The 19,581-nt window shown below is 38.7% G+C and overlaps 1 protein-coding gene across 4 annotated transcripts in view; it reads right to left on the bottom strand.

The window, feature by feature from the left end:
* The window catches only part of AP2A2 (adaptor related protein complex 2 subunit alpha 2), a 44,262-nt gene that overhangs the window by 3,019 nt on the left and 21,662 nt on the right, over positions 1 to 19,581 (bottom strand). The window contains exons 5-22 of one of the 4 annotated variants that reach the window (XM_058027406.1): positions 17,682 to 17,811; positions 16,592 to 16,693; positions 15,126 to 15,234; positions 14,479 to 14,629; positions 13,899 to 14,067; positions 12,638 to 12,775; positions 11,199 to 11,381; positions 10,765 to 10,862; positions 10,363 to 10,594; positions 9,408 to 9,581; positions 7,338 to 7,501; positions 5,551 to 5,628; positions 4,584 to 4,666; positions 3,756 to 3,845; positions 2,860 to 2,983; positions 1,991 to 2,107; positions 1,753 to 1,822; positions 416 to 550 (exon numbers count right to left, since the gene is read on the bottom strand). In XM_058027406.1, coding sequence (XP_057883389.1) covers positions 416 to 550; positions 1,753 to 1,822; positions 1,991 to 2,107; positions 2,860 to 2,983; positions 3,756 to 3,845; positions 4,584 to 4,666; positions 5,551 to 5,628; positions 7,338 to 7,501; positions 9,408 to 9,581; positions 10,363 to 10,594; positions 10,765 to 10,862; positions 11,199 to 11,381; positions 12,638 to 12,775; positions 13,899 to 14,067; positions 14,479 to 14,629; positions 15,126 to 15,234; positions 16,592 to 16,693; positions 17,682 to 17,811 — 2,347 coding nt within the window. The remainder of the gene's footprint in view (positions 1 to 415; positions 551 to 1,752; positions 1,823 to 1,990; positions 2,108 to 2,859; positions 2,984 to 3,755; positions 3,846 to 4,583; positions 4,667 to 5,550; positions 5,629 to 7,337; positions 7,502 to 9,407; positions 9,582 to 10,362; positions 10,595 to 10,764; positions 10,863 to 11,198; positions 11,382 to 12,637; positions 12,776 to 13,898; positions 14,068 to 14,478; positions 14,630 to 15,125; positions 15,235 to 16,591; positions 16,694 to 17,681; positions 17,812 to 19,581) is intronic. The other 3 variants (XM_058027407.1, XM_058027408.1, XM_058027409.1) reach the window with 3 other exon arrangements.

Raw genomic sequence — 19,581 nt, 5'->3', positions numbered from 1 at the left:
CCCAAAACCTATTTTTAATCCTAAGTTAATTTTGGTAACACCTCTGTCAAAAAAGCTTTAGTAAAAATACTCTTAATATTGTATTCACTTGCTTATGCTTTCATCTTTTAGCCTATTACTCTTTTAATCATTTAAAGTAGCAAAAGGAAGCATACTTAATGCAACTGAAAGTGCACAAGACAGTCTGGAATATTGTAACCATCTCTTCCAAGAGGAAAAGAGAATTGCTCTGAAGAAGCAGCTTACCCAGCTGGGCCAGGACCAGCTGCTACAATTTAATTTCTTGTTGGAGTCTGCAGTCATAAGCAGCTATTGCAATAGTGATTTTTAAATACCTTAAAGGAGTTTCAGATACACAGAAGTATTTAGTTAAAATGAGAACTTTTATCTAAGCTGGAGACAGTTACACAGATACCTGTGCCTGGAGGTTGGGTTCAAGGCGCAGCAAGCATCCAATCTGAGTGGTTTTTGTGTGTATGATACCAGCACCAACAAAGTTAGCAGGATTGGGATCTACCTCCTCAAGCAGGGCTGATCCAAATCCAATTATCTGTGAAAGAAACCAAGAAGATTTAGATGGGGGGAGAGGAAGACACAAATACCAAGTATACTCAAATCGTCACCATCAAACAGCAAAGCAAGGAGGAAATTAATTTTTAAGTCTTCAAGACTACTTCATTATTCCAATTTTTTAAAGCTGACCCTGATAAATGAGCTATTCTGTAAATAAGGCTCTTTTAGAAAGCAACTGAGAAGCAAGTTAAGATTGAACATCAGTCTTCCCCAGTTTTGATACAGCCACTCCTGTACACAGTCACTGTTCCTGTTACACATTCTTGTTACAGTCACTTCTGTTTTGCCTAACACAGCCAAAAAGTCACTTCCTTTTCCAACCAGTACTTCAAGTATAAATTAAGGCTTGAATTATCTTCCAGTTCAGTTTTAAGCAGTGAATTGGTGCTTTTTTAAACAGCTTCAAGTCTCCAGCTGCCACTGAAGACTGCATCCAATTCAAACCACAGCTAGAAGCTGTCCATTCAACTCAGCACTGCCATGACCTATCGCATAGCATGGACTTACTTTCACGGGATGATCCAACTGCCACATAAACAAAAATGCATAAAGTTAGCTTATACCATGTGCTAATTTGGGCTGGGATAGAGTTAATTTTCTTCCTAGCAGGTGGCATGGGGCTGTGTTTTAGATTTCTGCTCAAGAGAGTTGATATCACAGGGATGCTTCAGTTATCACTGAGTGGGGGTTACACAGAGCCGAGGTCTTTTCTGCTCCTCAGCCCACGAGTGAGGAAGCTGGGATGCACAAGGAGCTGGGACAAGACACAGCCAGGACAGCTGAACAGTGGGATATCCCATACTGTAAGACGTCCTGGCACAGCATATAAGGCTGAGAAAGGAAAGGAAGATGTTCAGAGTGGTGTTGTTTTGCCTTCCCAAGTAACTGTTAAACCCAATGGAGACCTGCTGGCTTGGGGATGGCCAAACACCTCCCTGCCAATGGGAAGCACTGAATTAATTCTTTGCTTTGCCTGTGTGCATGGCTTTTCTTTTACCTACTGAACTCTCTTTACCTCAACCTACACATTTTCTCACTTTTAACCTTGTTCTCTGTACCATTCCACTGGGGGAGAGTCAGCAAATGACTGTGTGGTGTTTAGGTGCCAGCTGGGGTTGAAACATGACCTACCATTGATTGCCCTGTACACGATGAATTAAAAATATCACCACCACCCACCTTTGCTTTCGTGATCTCTGCATCCATCGGGTGCTTTGCTTTAAAGATATTCTGTACTTCCTGTTTGGGACTGCAAGACAAATACATTATGAACAGCATTTCCAATAGCAATTAATTCTACTGAGAGAGCTCATGGCTTACAGGATTGAGTATGGGATAAGGTGCTGCACCAGCTACATTCACAATATATCTTTCTCCTCCCTTGCCCACCACAAGAGGTCCAAGTATAGAGTCTTACTTGCTCAGCTGCTTCCAACGCTGAAAAAAGTCTTGAGAAGACATCTCTGTTGGCTGGAAAAATTTATTCAGAGTGATGGGTAACTTTACTGAAAGATTTTGAAATGTTCCACCGTACCTGCAGACAGAAGAGAAAAACCACAGTGCTTGTGGCAGCCTCAGCAGAAATCAACCAAGCAACTCAGGAACTGTTTATGATCAAAATCCATCAACTGCACATGACAATTCTAATATACAGTTTCAATCCACTGTTAAATCAATTTATTTTCTTTCCTTAGATGGCAATAGATGAATTGGCAGAATTGCTTGTAAGGTTCTCTCAGTTTTAGCACGGGTTTATCCTTCTAGATAGCACCCTAAGGGGCAAAAATACATCCTTGGGAAAACATACCAATAAAAACCAGTTTAGACTAGAAAAACAGCATGCAGCCCAGAACTCAGGATTTTATACAGCTGAGCTGATGTTGAGTGGACAGAACAAGAGTCTATTTCTGGTTGCATACACTTCCAGGCCAAGTTATTTGCAGAAATGTTCTTGGTTTCCAGAAGGGAGAAGTTACTGCGTATATTCCTGTCAAGATTTCTTAAGCAAACAGGAAGACTGCTGTTTTATATAGATAGCAGAGACAGAAGTCATGGAGACATTTCATCAGTAGCTGCTTCTTGACTGTTTGGTTTGGCTGGGGTTTTAAACCACATTGTTCCAAGTGGATTCTCCCTAGCACCTTAAAGCTTAATTAGATCAAATTTTCAAGTTGTCTACCTAAGAGAGCTTTTTGTGTCCATATTTTGCATTTCAGTCACAGGGCCATGCCAAATTTAACATCTTTCATCCAATTAATTCACTAACATTTGAATCCTTTGTTTTACCTGAACTGAATGTTCAGGATTGGAGCTTCCATGAAGTCTGACACACATTCAATGTTCACAACCTGCTGAACCTGTGCACCTCCATCCACTGTGGGGTCAACAGGTTTTGTCTGAAGATTCAGGCGTAGAAAAGTTGTTAAGGAAACAGATCAGTGAATTGATAATATAAAAAATGCAAATCTTCCAAGAAACTCTATGAGAAATTAACATCATGTTTCCACTCATTCTCTGTGTGCTACTGAACATTTTAAAGCTCAGTGTTTTGTACAGGAAAAGAGTTTGTGGGGTTTTTCATATTGACACATACACAAGCAATAACTCTGAAAATTCTCAGTTAATTGGATATTCTTAAAGAAAGATGCCCTTAAAAAGGTGTGAAGGCACAGAAACTTCACAATAAAAGCCACAGGACTATTTTGAACATGACAGAGATGCCTTGAGTCAAACAAGCCTGATTATTCAATCTCCCAGAAATCCTAAATTTGCAACACCAAGCATTAGGGACCAGCCATGAATTAAGTACCATCATCATGGTAATGCATCTCCATGTCAAGTTTTAGCTTATCTGCTAATGCAGTACTCAAAGGACACATTTCTGCTTCTGCTACTTCATGTCAGTGGTGAAAGCTACAGTTCCAGTACCTTCTTATTCAGTTTAATTTCTTGTTATATCAAAAGTAAAATTTGTGTTTATAACCAGGACGTTAAGGAAAGCATCTTTCATCCCTGCTCAAGACTTGATCTTCCTATGAGAACTTCAGAGAGCTATCAGCAAGTTTCTCATTTCTTCATGTTCAAGGATGCCATACCTTGATCCAACAGATTTATTATATTGTACATCAATAAAACACAAAAATCTAATAAGAACAGACAACTCCTACTACATTTAAGGATATTTGACTGAAGGTCATCTGAGCAGATTACTGTTGGAGTAAAATTCAAGAACTGTGTTGATGTCTTATTACCATAGAATATGAACATACGACCTGGAAAGAAAAGAACGAGACATCAGAATTTTTAGGTCATGTAATCGCATTTAACTACTCATGCTTCAATACCCTAACACATTGTCTGTCTACCTTTCTTTAAAACCACTTTTAAGAACAAAATACAGTTTAAATGGTTTATCTCACCAAGACATTCACAGTTCAAAATGCAGCAATTTAACCAAGCCATTAGATCTCTCCTACAGTAGCTGTCACACAGGAAGTCAAATCATCAGTGAAGTCTTTCAATTGCTGGAGAATTTTGTTAAGATGCTACTATGCCACCAAGAGTTTTACAGAAAGGGAGAACCATGAAATTCTATTCTATTGCTAGCCTGTGTTCAAATTCCATCTCCTTCCTAGATGGTTCCAGTATCCTGTGCACTCAATCTCATCTGAAATATATTGTGTTTCATATCATAACAATAAGCCATACTGCAAGATATAAATTTTGAGAAGAATTTATAAACCTGGCTGCACCAGCCATACAAACAGGCAGCATGAGCTGTAATGCTGGAGCTCAACACCCCTTATTTCATATCAGCTACTAAAACAATAAAAATTCAAGGAAGCAAGAGCCCACACAAAAGCCAGGGATGCACAACAGTGGGAGCTATAAAACAGCTTAGGCCTATAATGCCATTTTCCTCTTCTGTAGCTGAAAATATAATTCTGGAATATCATGCTGGCATTGTTACTGATAATGCAGACAGCCAACCACAGCACTACAGATCTTACCCAGGTTCTGTCGAAATTCAGATTTCAAGCCAATTTGTAGCAACTGATTTTCAAATAAGACTCCATTATTTTTACACACAAACCTAGGGGAAGAGAGGGAAAACCTGTTTTAAATTGAGCCACATTAAACGATATTTAGAACCACAAAATTCAGGGTTTACACAGAGGATGAAGATTGCGGTTAACCTAGAATGCATCAATCTGTGAGAGAGGCCTTTGCAGAAAACTGCAGTTAGAAGACAATTTTACATCCAGAATCACCACTTGTAGGACACTAAAAGAACTGACACTTTTATTTTATAGGCTGTCTGAGAAACTATGAAGGAAACCACAATATGCTATATGCACACACACTGTCTAATAAAGGACCAGGCAACAGGATTTTTCTTTTTAGTCTTGAGAACTTCTGAAACTCATTAGGTTCGTGCAGAATTGAAAAGTTTGAAGTTTTGACTGTTTAAACCTGAAAGAAAAAACCCTCCTTGATTTATCATTTCTGTATCACCTAAGCCAACTAGAGATGTACATTTTCCATTTTGAGAGAGGAAGCCCATTCTCCAGTGATCTCAGTCCTTTCTATCACCCTTCACTTAAAAGTAGAAGAGGTGGTCAGCAAACATCTGCCTTTTGCATCCAAGGCACTTAAAACACACTCCCAAATATTAGTACTTTTGACTAGTACTCTGTTTTTTATTTATTTCCAAATATTTGCAAAAACTTAGCATACAACTGGCATTGCCTCATTTTAGAGCAGTGTGTGATAGCACTGACTTGTAAAGAAGACTCTAACCTGTGTATTCATGAGCCTGTCACAAAATCCACAGCATCCACAGGGGTGTTCTAGTCACAAGTCTGACAGTACATGTTTCTCTAGTCTTGCTGGTATTAAGTTAATGAACAATATAGTTTTTCTTTATAACTATATTCTGGAAATTGCCCAGCCTTGCAAGGTTTTAGTATTGCTTACTTGTGAAAAAGCTCATCAGCATCATGCACAGTATCAGCTGGTTCCTCAGAAACTACCTCAGATGAAGCCAGGTCAGGGCTAGTTCAGGCAGCACAAAGGAAGAAAGGCAGTAGCGACAGAGACAGCAGGAGTTAGTAAAGACAGCTTAGAGCTTAGTTACTTCTTTTACCTCCTTCCTCAAAAATGGCACTGCTGAGCTTAATGCACGAGAAATTGATTAGCTGCCCTAGCTCAGTACCCTAGAAAGGTTTTAGGCATTAGGCAATGTTTTCCCCCACTTCTCTCCCCCATCCCACCCCGACTGTTAGAAAACAGCAATCCTTCACGAAGACAGCTGAAGGTGTTCGGTAAATGTAAACCTCTTACAGAACCAAGTCCTTTCAGATGTTTAACTGTGACAGCAAAAGTGTTTAAGTTCAAAATCAAAAAGGTAAGCAGCACATTAACTACTACAAAGATGCGCTTAAAAGCAGAGGCCTCATCAACCTTAGATACCCTTCTAATTACAGGTGCACAATCAGTACCTAAAAACACACAAGTATTAAGCATAGGCAAGAGTACACAGGCACACAGAGAATGACTTACCCAAGCAACAGATTAGAAACAAAAGTGACAACAGCACTAAGAAAAGGCAGGAAACTGTAAAAAGCAACTTCTCAGTATCATTAGAGAAGCATTTAATAATCTACAGACAGACCAAGGAGTTGGGCATTGCTACACTTTCTTCTGCAAAGAGAGAAAACTCTTTTTATGTAACATTTGCTTATGAAACTACTAGCATTGGTTCCTCTTTGTACCCTCTCAAAAAAAAAAAAGTCATGAACAAGCTTCTGTAGCTTCATAAAGCCCTGGTTTTGTGTTGTATGATCAAGTATCACTTCTGACCTTCCAGTAGAAACACAGGATCAAGTATTAATCACTGCAAACCTGCAACAATGCATTGCCTGATATAAAATTTTGATGAAAGTGCCAATGATCCAGGCAGATCAGTTTCCCTAATTATGTCTTTTATATTAAGATGCATTGAAAATTTGTTGTGCCCACATTCAAAATTTGGTCCTTGACAACAGTAATACATTCTTATCCAGTAAGACAACTGACTTTAAAGACATTCTGTGATTTTATGCCATTCATTCCCAAAAATTTAGCTAAATAACATTTGAGAGTAGCCACAGGGACTTTTAATAATAATGGGGTTAATAACACATTGTACCTACACTACACCTATTAATGTATTTGTAGTATCAAATCCCCTTTAAAAAAAAAGAAAACCACTTGTTCTTTATCCCCCTTTTCACACCCCTTTGTCACACAGTAGAACAACTGAAGTGTGGCATTAAAATATGGGAAGCAGTATCCTGGATACAATCCATCTCACTGCTTCAGTAGCAGCTTGCCATAAGCGGAGAGACAAGAATACTTTATGAAGAGAAAATAAGAATAAATGTATTCATATCAGGACAGATAACCCCCACTTCAAGATGTATGGAGATGCACAAGCAGCTTAATTTAACAAAGAAGCAAAACCAGCATGAAAACCAGACACTACTGTGTGGCAAATATCCTCAGGTTGAGTAGTACAGACTCAGTTTTTCCATTAGAAGAGATATTCAATAAAGACAGCACATCCAGCAGAGTGTCCAAGAACACCTCTCTTGCTGCAAAACTACCACCCAGGAACACACTCAGTATGCTGGAACAAAACCGAAAGTTGTGTGTGCTTTTCCTTCATTCCTGTTTCAACAGACAAATTCTCCTTCAAATTCCTTTCAGGGTGACTTAATTACCTCGCAAAGTTGTCATCAGAACCAGGAGCAAGAGGTGCAACTGCAGAAGCTGAATCTGAAAATACATCCACGAGCAGGCTACCACTAGAGGAAGGTGGGGGAGCTGAATTGGTGACAGGGGCAGCACCCAGACCCAGCAGATCCGCCGATGGAGAAGGAGTAGACTAAGGAAGACAAGACACTCCGGTGTTACACTGCAACAAAACTACAACACAGCTCTCTCGTTTGCATAGACAACTACACTATGGCACAGTGCCTCTCCCCACCCCAAATCAAGGTTTGAATGGATGGAATAAGGTTCACAAATGCAGCAGCTGCCACGCTGAATTTCAGCTTAAGGTCATTTACAGGTGTGGTTTTCTTTTTTTCCTTTGAAGAGAGTTAGTCCATCTAACTGTTAAATAAAAGCAAAACCAAAATTCATCTGTCTAATATCTGGTTCTGCAGAAGAAAAATGACAAAGATGAGAATTTTCCCCCCCTTCTCTTTTTCTATTAGTTTCAAGGGAAAGTAAGTACTGTAGGGAATAAAATTCCCATGTTGCTTTTCTTTCCTGAAGAATCCATCAAGAAAGCAAGTGGCTTTTACATAAAGCTAAATCACAGGTCATCACAGCATCTTTAGAAGTGACTATCAGTTCAATCCTGGGTTTCTGAAGCCTAGCAAATCTTACAAAGAATGCAAACCCAACCAGCAAAAATAGCAGAGCCTGTAGCCAGTTCAAGCTGCAAACACTAGAGGAAGAGACAAGATTTAAATGTTTAAAGTGTTTTTTCCTCAAATAGAACAAATCAAGCAGCCAGGACACAGAATCATGCAACAGAGGCTGCATATATCTGCCCAAGTCACATGCAAGTACAAAGCACAGACTGTTAATCAAAATGGCCATGTATTAGACATTAGCAGCTTCCACTATGCCAGATAATCTGAGGATGAGTCATGAGATGTATTTGGATGAATCTGAAATCTTGTTTTTGTAAGCCAACTCCAAGTTATCATTTACTCCATACAGTATAATGAAAGACTGGCAAAAGACTTTAAGTAGTCAATCACTAGGACCAACTAAAAGTTTGGACCTCAAATTTCTTAATATTTTTACAATCCAAACGAGATAAAGCCACTGGTGAAGGTAACATTGTGCAGTTTGTTACATGGCTGAGACCCATTAATTGAAGCTCGTAAAGCACAATGCAGTATTAACTGCCGGTCACTTCAATCTGGCATTCAAACAAAATTTTGCAACTTTTCTGCTGGAAAGAGATTTCTGTCCAGTCAAAAGTGTTGCACTTGGAGTAGCTACTCTTATGCACTGCAGTGACTAAGAAGTAAATTATTATGCTATAACAAACTGGGCAGGGAGCATGCTACAGTATTGCCTTCTCTAGGTAATCTTCTACAGCATCTTAAATTTAATTACAAGTTATTCTCAGCATTAAAACCAGAAAGAAATGTTACGTTATGGGAAAAACTGATCCTACCAGCTTTAACTGACAATAAAATGAGAAGTTTCAGCTCAGAAGGAAAAATCATGTGGACTTGTCAAGCATAACAGAACTCAAATAGTACTGTCAAATAAAAAGTAACAACTTTATATTGATTTAAGGACATCCCAGTGAAGGTAAGTGTGGTCCACTTCTATTAAAAACAATAGCCCAAAACAAGATGCAAAACAACATGTTAGACAAAGCAGAAAAAACAGCTGATACTCTGAAATTCAAGTTAACTCCTTTTAAATATGTTAATTTTATAAACCCACCCTCAGTGCAATTTCATCAACAAGGAAATTCACATCTCGAAAAGGAACAGCAACATTTTTCAAATAACAATATAAAAGGGAGTTTTTTAGGCTGCAGACAGTTCGTCCCCACTTACAGAAGATGTCCAAAGGAAAACTGCATCCAACCATGCAGCAAGGGGAAAGCAGCTGTACGTCCCCTGCTTTACAGCAAACACCCACAGCCTTAAGTTTCAGATGGGAGGTTTTAAATCCCCAAAAAGCCACTTTATGAAACCAGTCTTTTCTCACTTGCACACCATCTATATTAGTGAAATAATAGCTTTTAAACTCACAACAACACTGGCATTGACAGAGGCGGGTTCAGCACTTCCATTCATATCAGAGCTCCTCTCCTTTTTGATCTCTTCCAGGTCAGTAACTGTGCCTGGGCCTTTCTTCTTCTTCAGTTTAGCCAAAATGGAAGATTCCCTCTCTGGAAAGGGAGGCATTTCTTCCAACACTGTAGCCTTACCATAGAATAAAAAAGTATTAGTTAAACTTCAGAGAAAAAAACCAAACAAGCTTCTGAGTTTTTGAAGAGACACACCCTTATAGACTGCATAAAGCAAAAGCAGAGGTAGTTACCCGCACAGAAAATTATTATGCAGTTTACTGTAGTGAGGGATTGATCACATTTTGAAAGAAAAAATGCTTTAAAACTTTCTGAAGTCCTTCCAAAGCACTTGGTTAAGAAAACAGGAGCGTATCACTTCTCTGAAATGGTGATATTAAATTTAAAAAAAAGAAAATTTTAATAATTAGATCATAGTAGACTTAAGGGTCCTTAAATCAAGTAGACCTAGACTTAAACCACAGAGAATACTCAAGTTTCTACCCAGACCTAAGCACCTATTAGATGTCAAAACCAAATGTGCCATGCCCTGCTCAGACCTGAGAGGACCAGGTTAAATCACTGAACTTCAAGAGACAAAAATTACACTTTTCCTGCCCACCATCAAGTTCTCAAAAGAAAGCCCCAGCCTTTTGATTAGGAGCCTCTATTGTGCCAGCTTTCCCTGGCTTCTCTGCTCCAGATTAACATGTCTTAATGGTCATATGTCCCACTACAGCAGTAACTACTTGGAATTTAGCTCTAAATTAAAGATGACTACAACAGAATTAAGAAGACTAAAAGAACCAGCATCCATATTGTAATCCTGAGATTTCTGAGCAATCAGGTAAGGTTTAGTTGAGTTTAACTTGCTGATAGAGTACTGCATAATAAAGAAAACAAACCTCTATACCTACCAATATATCAGTACTAGCAATAGTACTGAGTCTCAAATACTCAACAGCTCTCTGCTGCAGCTCAACATCAGCATTCTTTAGCTGACTGTCACTGCGCAGCACATCTTGAATTGTAGTTTTGATTTCTGGAAACAGGTTCACAAACTTGATGTAGGTAGACAGAAGCAGAGCTCGGGTAGGAACACTACACAGATGAAACTTGGAATGTAGCAAGTTGAACTGGATGAGGGGACTTCAAAGAAGGAAAAAAATTTGTTCAGTTTTTGTAGCTATGATAATCCTTATTATTGCATTATTAACAAGAGCTGAATGATTTTTAAACTAGCCTTCAGGAATGCTAGGAATTAAATTCTTTACAAAAAGCATTACTACTTCAATTCAGTATTTTAGAAGGTGTTTTACCTTGATCTTGGATCACCTGCTATCAGATTTCCAAATTCTCCCAAGATGTAGCCACCCACTTTTACAAGATTCTCATGGCATGCTGGAGCTTGAAGGGCCTGTAACACATTAGAAATCATTGATATGCAATGTACAAAAAGAACCATCTTTTCTGTCACTTCCATTCCCAGGTTTCTCATCTACTTTCCTGCAAGAGCAGACTGGGGATCTAGGCACTACAGAGTACTTAAGAGAAAAACATCATGGGTGGTATGATTTCACAGAAGACATTCTAATGTGAGTATTACTTGACTTAGAGTATTCTTAGGCTCATCTAGCAGTACTGTGGACTTTTGATAACAGATAGTGCTCCTTAAGTTTCCTCTGTTATGTCACGTGCTGCTTCCTTAATTCTTAGCTCATTTTGAAAGGGAATTGAAAATAGTTACTCTCACCTCAAACACAGTCTTTGCTGCATATCCTTGTACATCATCCCTGTTGATGACAATCTGAATAACTCGGTACCACACTTCTTCACTGACATAGTCACCAGCAATGCGAATCAGATTCAGGATTGTATCCACATACCAGGTGTAATCCACTGCATACTTCTCAGCTAGAATTGCAACCTTCAGAACCTGAGCACACAAAACAGAACACAGAAAGTTGACTAGCTTTTACTACGAGCTGTATACACCTAGTGATGCCCCACAATGGCCCAGGAGCCTCAAGTTTCAGATGCATGAGCTTGTTCACTTGTTCCCACAGCCAAGGTGAAAGGTGAACATTGAAATGCTGTGCCAGAATACAGCAGTTGCCAGGCACATATTGCTTTCCCTATAATGCATTCAAATATGTCATATCTTTGTGACTTTCCAACTGTGTACCTAAGTGATCAAGAGCAATTTACAGAACATTTTTTTTGTTTGCTGTAAAAACACCATCTAAACCACCAATGAGAAAGGATCAAATAGGAAATTGGAAACCTCTCAAAAAAAGGCAAAAGCAAACTCAAAATAGCAGAGGCAAAGAGTCACCAAAGCACATCTGAGTTTTTCAGGTGATACTGAGATTTCTGCATCCTGAAGCAACAATCAGCTTCAGGGGAGACTCCAAAAAATTTATTATCAGTTGCATTTACTACTCTTAAACGAACAGATCAGTATAAGGGAACAGAATGAAATTCTCACTACCTGCCAAGTCAGGGGACATTGCCAACAGCAACAAGAGACAACCAGACAGCACAAGAGGTAAATCAACCAACAGTATTTTCCACATTCACTTTTCCAACCAAGAGACTTCAGCACCTAAGCTAAATAACTACTGTAAGTACAAGTTTTGTTTACCATCCTAAAAAGGTTGGAAGTTGAGTATTTCTTTTATTTTATTCTACTGGTAAGAAGGGGATAAATATCAGGCCTCTTAGCTGATTAGAAGGTATTGGTTTTGGGAACCCTTAGACTGAACATTCTCAGAGCATACAAAATTCTACCTACAAATAAGCATTCACCACTAATTTTTGAAGCTACTGGACAACTGGCCAGAGTAGGACCTAACCCTCAGATGTACAGAATGTGTTGGTGGCTCACATATAAAATTCATTTTGCTTTCTATATACACTGTCCTGAGACCAAGACTAGCTTTTAAAATTCTTAAGTTTCCAATGTTCCTCCCTGTCCCCTGGATTAGTTGAACCTAAATTTTTTGCTGTTAGACTACAAAGTTAGGAGGTTTTTGTTTGTTTGTTTTAGTAGTTTTCTCTAGTGTTTTTTTTTAAGCCACCATGAAAAGTAATCTCTATCACAGACTATGCAGCATCCTAATCAATAAATGATACTTATGGTACCAAATACAGCTACAAAACAAATACTTAAGAAAAACACCAACAGCTTACAATTTCTTCTCTAATGGAATAATCAGCAGTCTCCAGGTAATTGAGCATTTCAGCCACAATCTGCTGGGCATTGCTTCGGTCACACATTGCATACAGGAGATCCACAGCTCTTTGTCGTACACTCACATCTCTCTCAGTCTGCAAAAAGACAGAGTCAAAGGTCAAGATGATTTCATCTTTGTTTGAAAAGTACATGCAACTTAAGAGATGAAATTTAGTATAATACACAGTGAAATTTAAAACAAATTAATTTGCATAATTTTTCAGATGCAGAATGAACTTGGATATACCCTTTATATAAGCTGTGACTTTCTTATTTCTCACTTTTAGTCATCTAGGAAAAGCTCAGTGGAGACTCAGACAGCTCCCTGCTTTTAAATACTATCACAAAAATTCAAATCATCAAGTTTTGTTTCTGTAGCATACTTATTCAAATTTGTGCAGGTGCTAAAAGAATGGAGGAGTTTGTACAGAACACTTCAGTATTACGCAGAGTAGGCTGGGTGAATTTGTGGTCCACTGTGCACTGAGTAACTGGTACCAGTGGCCATAAATGCACCAATAACTGGCTGAAATTCTTAATTGTTACCTCAGGTTTAGTGTCAGGCATGCCTTGTAACAACTGAAGTCCAGCTAGAACAAATACATATTTTGAACTTAGACGAATGTATAAATATGCTACAGCACAAACTTGGAGTAAAATAAAACATTTAAACATCCAAGTATGCAAGTAAATTTACATGCAAATCAGTCTTACTCTTTTGACTTCTGCTTTGTCACATAAACGTGGCCTGGGATTGTGTCTTTCTGGTTTCTTTCTGGTCTTTACAATTCTAGTGCAAGCTGATCTGCTCTACCACTCCTCATAAGCTATTACAGCAAAGGAACAGTGTGCAATACCAGCAAGATAATAATAAAACTGTTTTCTCAGCATTCTCAATTTTGAAATTCCACATCTTTAAACAATTATTCATCTTCAGCCTGCACTTGAGCAGATACCAGTGTTAGAGGGGACACATTTCCAGATATCAGATTTACCAGCAGGGTGCAAAAATCAACAAAAGCTGATCATTGTGATTTCCAGCACAGCAAGATTTTGCTGGATCGAGGTAAACTGAGGTAGACTTCAAAGAATAACTCATTTGATTATTAAGTATTATTAACTTAATTGGGGACAGGGAGCTTGGGACAGTGGGGGAGAGGGCACTGAGGGAAGGGAGAAGACAACACTCAAAACCAGACCACACACTTCAATATTTACCTTCAATGCATTGATAACTGTTTCTATGTGTGTTTTCACAGCCTCATGTGAGAATTCAGAGCTGGCAAGCGTGCACATGCTTTCCAGTGCTAGGTAACGCAAATTAGTTTCTCGGTGCTGCAAGAACTGACCTAGCTGGTTACAGGCACGGACTAGCAGGTTTGGCTCACTGCACAGAACAGGAGAGAAAGTGAAAGGGTTAAAAGCAACAGGTTTGAGAACACTCAATTCAGAATACTATTTCTGCAGTGGAGATTTCTTAAAACGCTTCAAAGTGTCTGCTAGAATGCTTTGCAAGTGAAATGCAAATTCAGATACTGTGAGCAAATAATCTCTGTTGAATTAGAGCAGTGCGGTCAATACAAAACATCAAATAAAGAAGCAGCAAAACCCAAAGCTACACAGCTCATTAACGCTGTTCAGTTACATTGCTGTGGTTGTGTTCCAATCTTGCAAGCAACTTTGTGTTCTTTTCCCCTTCACTCCCTCCCCCATTAAAATCCGATTAACTGTTCAAGACATAGCCCCGTATTTTCACTTTAAAAGCCTCTCTGATAACAGAAGTGTTGTCCCAGCTCACCTGTCATGATGTATAATTAAGCTTATTGCCTCAAACAGGACAGCATTCTTTGCATTCGAGTGTTGAACCTTCTTTGACTTTGGTGGCTCCTGTGCTTTGTTGAGGATGGTTTCCAGGCATTCTGTCAGACGGCCACGTACCGCAGGGTCTTCTGGAGAACAATGAGCCGTTGGACAACTTCGCTGTGCTCTAAACCCTAAGCCCTACCTTAGGTATTCCCCTGGCTCAATCCAAATTAACCAAATTATTCTGAGACATTAAAAACCTTTAAACTCCCCAACACACACATGGGAAAAGAATTCCAAGCCACAGATCTATCTGGGTGAGAACAAAAGCCAAACAATCTGTACTACAACTACTTGGAGGCTTTAATACAGTCGATAGTATTAATGAATGTTTAAAATGGCAGCTGCCAGTGATTTGTAAGATGCACACTGGTTAGATATTTTGTTAAAATTAAACACAACGTAACTCAAAAGGCCAAGGAGCTTAGAGCTACCAGAAACACTCAGGAGTACAAACTTCAGTATCTTTGCCTTAAGACAATGTGCTTGCACTCCAAGCTATGGTAACACTGCAGTGCAGTAGCTCTTTGGAGCCAGTGTACTGTGTAAGAGAGATGACCAGTGCTGTTATGTGTGCATTACCTGGAGGTGGATAGCACTGTAACAGCCTCAGAAGTTTCACAGATAGCCAGGGAGCAGGAACAAAGTAGTATGTGTAGTCCTGAAGGTCTGTTGATGCAGAAGTTACAATCTGTAAAACAAACAGCCAGCATGTCAGCTGCTGAAGTTAATTGATTCACAAGCTTCAAAAGGACTCAAAGAAGACTGTAGGTCACCTCTGACAGAAGCTTAAAAAACTGTGTCACTAGCAATGTCTAGTTCAGTAGATTAATTAGGTGCAAGCCATCATACTATGAATGCACCACAGTAAATGCTAGTAATGGAAATCCAGTGCTGTAGATACAGTAGTCTAGAAAGCCTGTTCTGAAAGCCTACTTGCATTTTTAAAGAATGAAGACAACCATCTTGTAACATCAAAATGTTTAACTAAAGTTTGACTTTCTCTGTTCTAGCAATTCACAGATTCAGCCAACAGCCTGGTGGCTGCTGACAGGTGAGCCTGCAATTCAAGTACAAGATGCTATGACAGTCTGACCTAAAGCAGAAGGATCAACTAACACCTTCAGTAGCCTCCATACAACAAAGCAAAAAAGAGATAGCATTCACAGAAGAGGTTTATATACCTAATGAAATGTGGTAAGGATTAGATTAGATTGCCCCTCTTCGTAGATTTATTTTACCCCTTTTATTCTAGGGTAACCATGAGTTTGGCACTAGCTTTGCTCAAAATAATTGTACCTAATTCTTACTGCTCTATTACAGAACAGCCTTTCACTTCCCTTAGCACTCCCTTGCTTTTAAATATTAGAAAAAAATCCTCATATTTGAAAAGAAAGTAAACAAGTAATTTGGGTATAAGACTGCATAAAACTGGGTGTAAAACACACTTGTGAAGAAGTAGCCTCCCTAGTCTTGCACACCTTCCAAAAGGAGGGGGAAAACAAAATCAAACAGAACAGTGACATCAGTTTTCCAGCACAGAAATGTTAACTTACAGACATTTCTCCCCACTCCTCCCTGCTCCTGCTTAACTCCCTACATCATTTACAGAATATCAGATGCTTATTATTAAGTTAGCAGCAGCTCAGAAGAAGGAATACAAAGGCAATTAGCCTTGTAAGAAGCTTAGATAAAGTTAAAGCTACAGTTTGTTATTTTTGAAGGGTTTGTGTGAAGTCTGTAGAATCAGTCTTTGATCCAACTATTTTTTGCTATTACAGCAACAAAGTGAGGAATACTACTTGGAGCACAGCAGGGATTAAACCAAGAAAGTTTGGGCAAGCCAATACAGCTTTCTGTCCTGGTAAGCAACAAGAATTTAGAGGTTACCTGAAGCACCCACATGAAGTGACACTGAATCATCTTCACATTTCATGGTACAGTAAACTAATCTGACCCTAGAAAGCTGAACAGGAAGCTAACCTGATCTAGAAAGCTGAGTAAATTAATCAACAGTGAAATATTATCAGGGTCATCATTGGACTCACTCTGCTTAATCTAGACACTGCCAAAGAGACTGAAGTCTTAAACTCTTCTGGGTTCTTCTGTGCCAAAGTGGTGATCAGACTTGTAGCTGCGGTAACCACACCCTAGGAAAAAAAACCAAAACAAAACACAAAAGAAACCCATGTTCAATTTTGGATCAGTTTATGACCCTGCCCATTAACATCTTTCAATTCAACTAGTTTTTAATACACAAAAAAATTGTTTATCCACATTACAAAGCCCTACATTAAAAAAACTCTTATTTGGCTAGCAGCTAGACTAATTACACACCTGCAGAATCCAACAGAATTTTCAACAACATGATACTGCCATGCTTGCAGAGCATTTTATGCTATTTTTTGTGTTAGCTTTGTCTCATGTTTGGACAGTACATCTAAAATAAGAGAGCTGTATTAAAATTAAGCCTGGACAGAAATTGTCTTACTATACAAGAGAAGCATGAGCAGAAGAAATTCAGTGCAGCAGATCATCCAGGACAGAATTCTTACAACCCAACATGAGGAGGGCTTTGTATAACACAAGCACTGGATGTTACTACTGCAGATTAAAGCACTCATTACTGCTGAAGCAGAGGTATTAATAGCCTTGTTTCCATAAAGTAACAGGACTGAAGGAAAAACCAGGGTCTCCTTTCTAAAGCAAGAGGGTTTAAGCATCGAAGTAAGAATGACATGGACATCATATGACAAGGAAGTCTAAGCAATGACCAATCAAGTCTTGAATCTTTAGTGCACATCTATTCTTAAAAGGCCTAGGGCAATTAATATTACACCTATGCAATGTAACTTAGTGTAATAAGGCATAAGATTAATTAATTTACAGCCAGAGGAAAAGAACTTTAATATACTATTCTCATATCCACAGTGGAAAGGTAAACAAAGCTTTATTAAAAATTAATAAATACAGCAAATAATAAAGAGCAACTCCTTCCATTTTCCTGCCAAAGTCTGGAGTCTTTCGACCAAATGGCTTGCTATTGTCTTAAGAAGAAATAAATTGTGTATTTAACAGCAGAAGTCACACCATTCTCTTTACACACAAGGCCCAAGAAGCATAATGAGGCTGATTTACCAAGTGCTGGTCATTGAGGAGGTGCACCACTCGAGATGTCCAGTCTCCCATGGGAACAAGGTCAGGAGAAGTTCTGTACAAACGCAGCAAGCATAAAGCAGCACTTTGCTTCACACTATCCATAGTGTCTCTGCAAGACATATATACTGATTTAAAATACAGTGGTTAGGGCACAGCAATACCTGCAGGACAGCTTTATGCCAGATCTCACACTGACTCAGCATCCCTGGCCAGGCTGCATCTTTTCAACAGAAGGTCACTGAAGTTTTCTTATGCTGAAGTATTTCTTCTTAATTTTTCCAATAAGTTTACTTAGTCAAGTTTTCAACTATTATAGAGGCTACAAGACATATGTAATGAATCTTTACGAACTGAAGTGACATTTCACATCTTTTATGAGAATTGAAAGTTCATCTCATCTGATCACAAGAACAAGCTTCTTCCAGGCTGACTGAAATTAGACAGTTCAGATATACTACCTTATGAATGTGACCAAAGCTGGATCTACTGATAGGTCCTGCATGTCAGCTAGAAATCATGAACTACTCAACAGCGTCAGCACCTACAGCTAGAATGTAAGGTGGCTGTCAACAAGCACACAACCCACAAATCTATTCACCTTGCCATCCCTGCTGCTGGCACAGAAATGGACTATTTTAAGAGTGGCAAGCAAGGAGCTATTCTAGTTCAGTGAACTCCTTTTCACAAAGTTGTTGATTAAGCATTTTGTGTGACGCACAGACAACAGCTATAAAATGTGCAGAGCACTACCAGTAAGAGTTTTAAGAGGCAGCTTATAAAGTGCAATCTTGGTTAAATGTTCAGAAACCTCTATATTCCCAGAACTTCATCCCAGCTATTCTTCATAAATTTATCAGTTTTCCACAAGATCAAGTTGTACCTCAGTTAAAAACCACAAACATATTCCTCCCCTGTCTCTAATTTCTATTTAAGCCAAGAGAGCTACATTGAATTGGCAAATATAACTGACAGTGCTCATTCTGCCCAGGTCACTTAGGACAGGCACAGAAACATGTTTAATATATATTATCTTAGAAATGCAGAAGGAATGAGACCCTGAAGAGTGATCTCAGAAAACATAAACACAGCTCAAAGTTTAAACACTGACCTGAAGGTGCAGTGCTCTGTTTGCGATTAGTGACCCCAAGTGATATTCTCAGAATTTTTTAAGGCTATCTTATTAAAACCCCATGACTCATCACTGCAGTATTGTCTCCACCATGCTACACGGAGAACAGCACCTAGCAATGGCAGTGGCCTGACATTTAGAATACAGTTCTTACATTAATATAAAAAGTGGCACGTGCTATAAGACTTGTTACAAAAAGATCCATGCATATTCTAAAACATTTCATATCCCTAGAATTTAAATGCACTGTTTGCACTTGGACATTTTAAGTTTCAAAATAAATTAGCCCTACAATCACAGGTCCAACTTTACATTGGCTTAACTATAGTTTCAGACATTTGCCAGGTCTGTTTAGAAACTTTCAGTTATACCGAAGTAAGAAAGGTGGTGGTGACTATTTGCCATTTACACAAATTGCTCTTTACATGGTTAGTAGAGGAAGTAAGAAAACTCACAAATCATTATTATCATGTTCCTTATGAGATCAGTACATTTACATAAGAACTTCAGTTTATAACAAAATTTGTAGTATAAACATCTATTTAGGTTCATTTATTTTTCATCAGGCGAGGTAAGGAAAGTAAAACATATGCATTTCAGGGGTATTCAATACCACAGATTTATCCAAAACAAAAACCAGATCAGAACAAGGCTGTAAAAGCCTATTCAAGATACCAAAACTCTTAATTTTCACTCCAGTCTTACACTCCTACAAGCAACTCCACATGCAGGCAAGCGAAAGCACCTGCA

Source organism: Melospiza georgiana, chromosome 6, assembly GCF_028018845.1.
Source record: "Melospiza georgiana isolate bMelGeo1 chromosome 6, bMelGeo1.pri, whole genome shotgun sequence".
Taxonomy (NCBI): Eukaryota; Metazoa; Chordata; class Aves; order Passeriformes; family Passerellidae; genus Melospiza; species Melospiza georgiana.
Note: the sequence above shows the minus strand (reverse complement) of the source record. Positions and strands in the feature narration are given on the sequence as shown.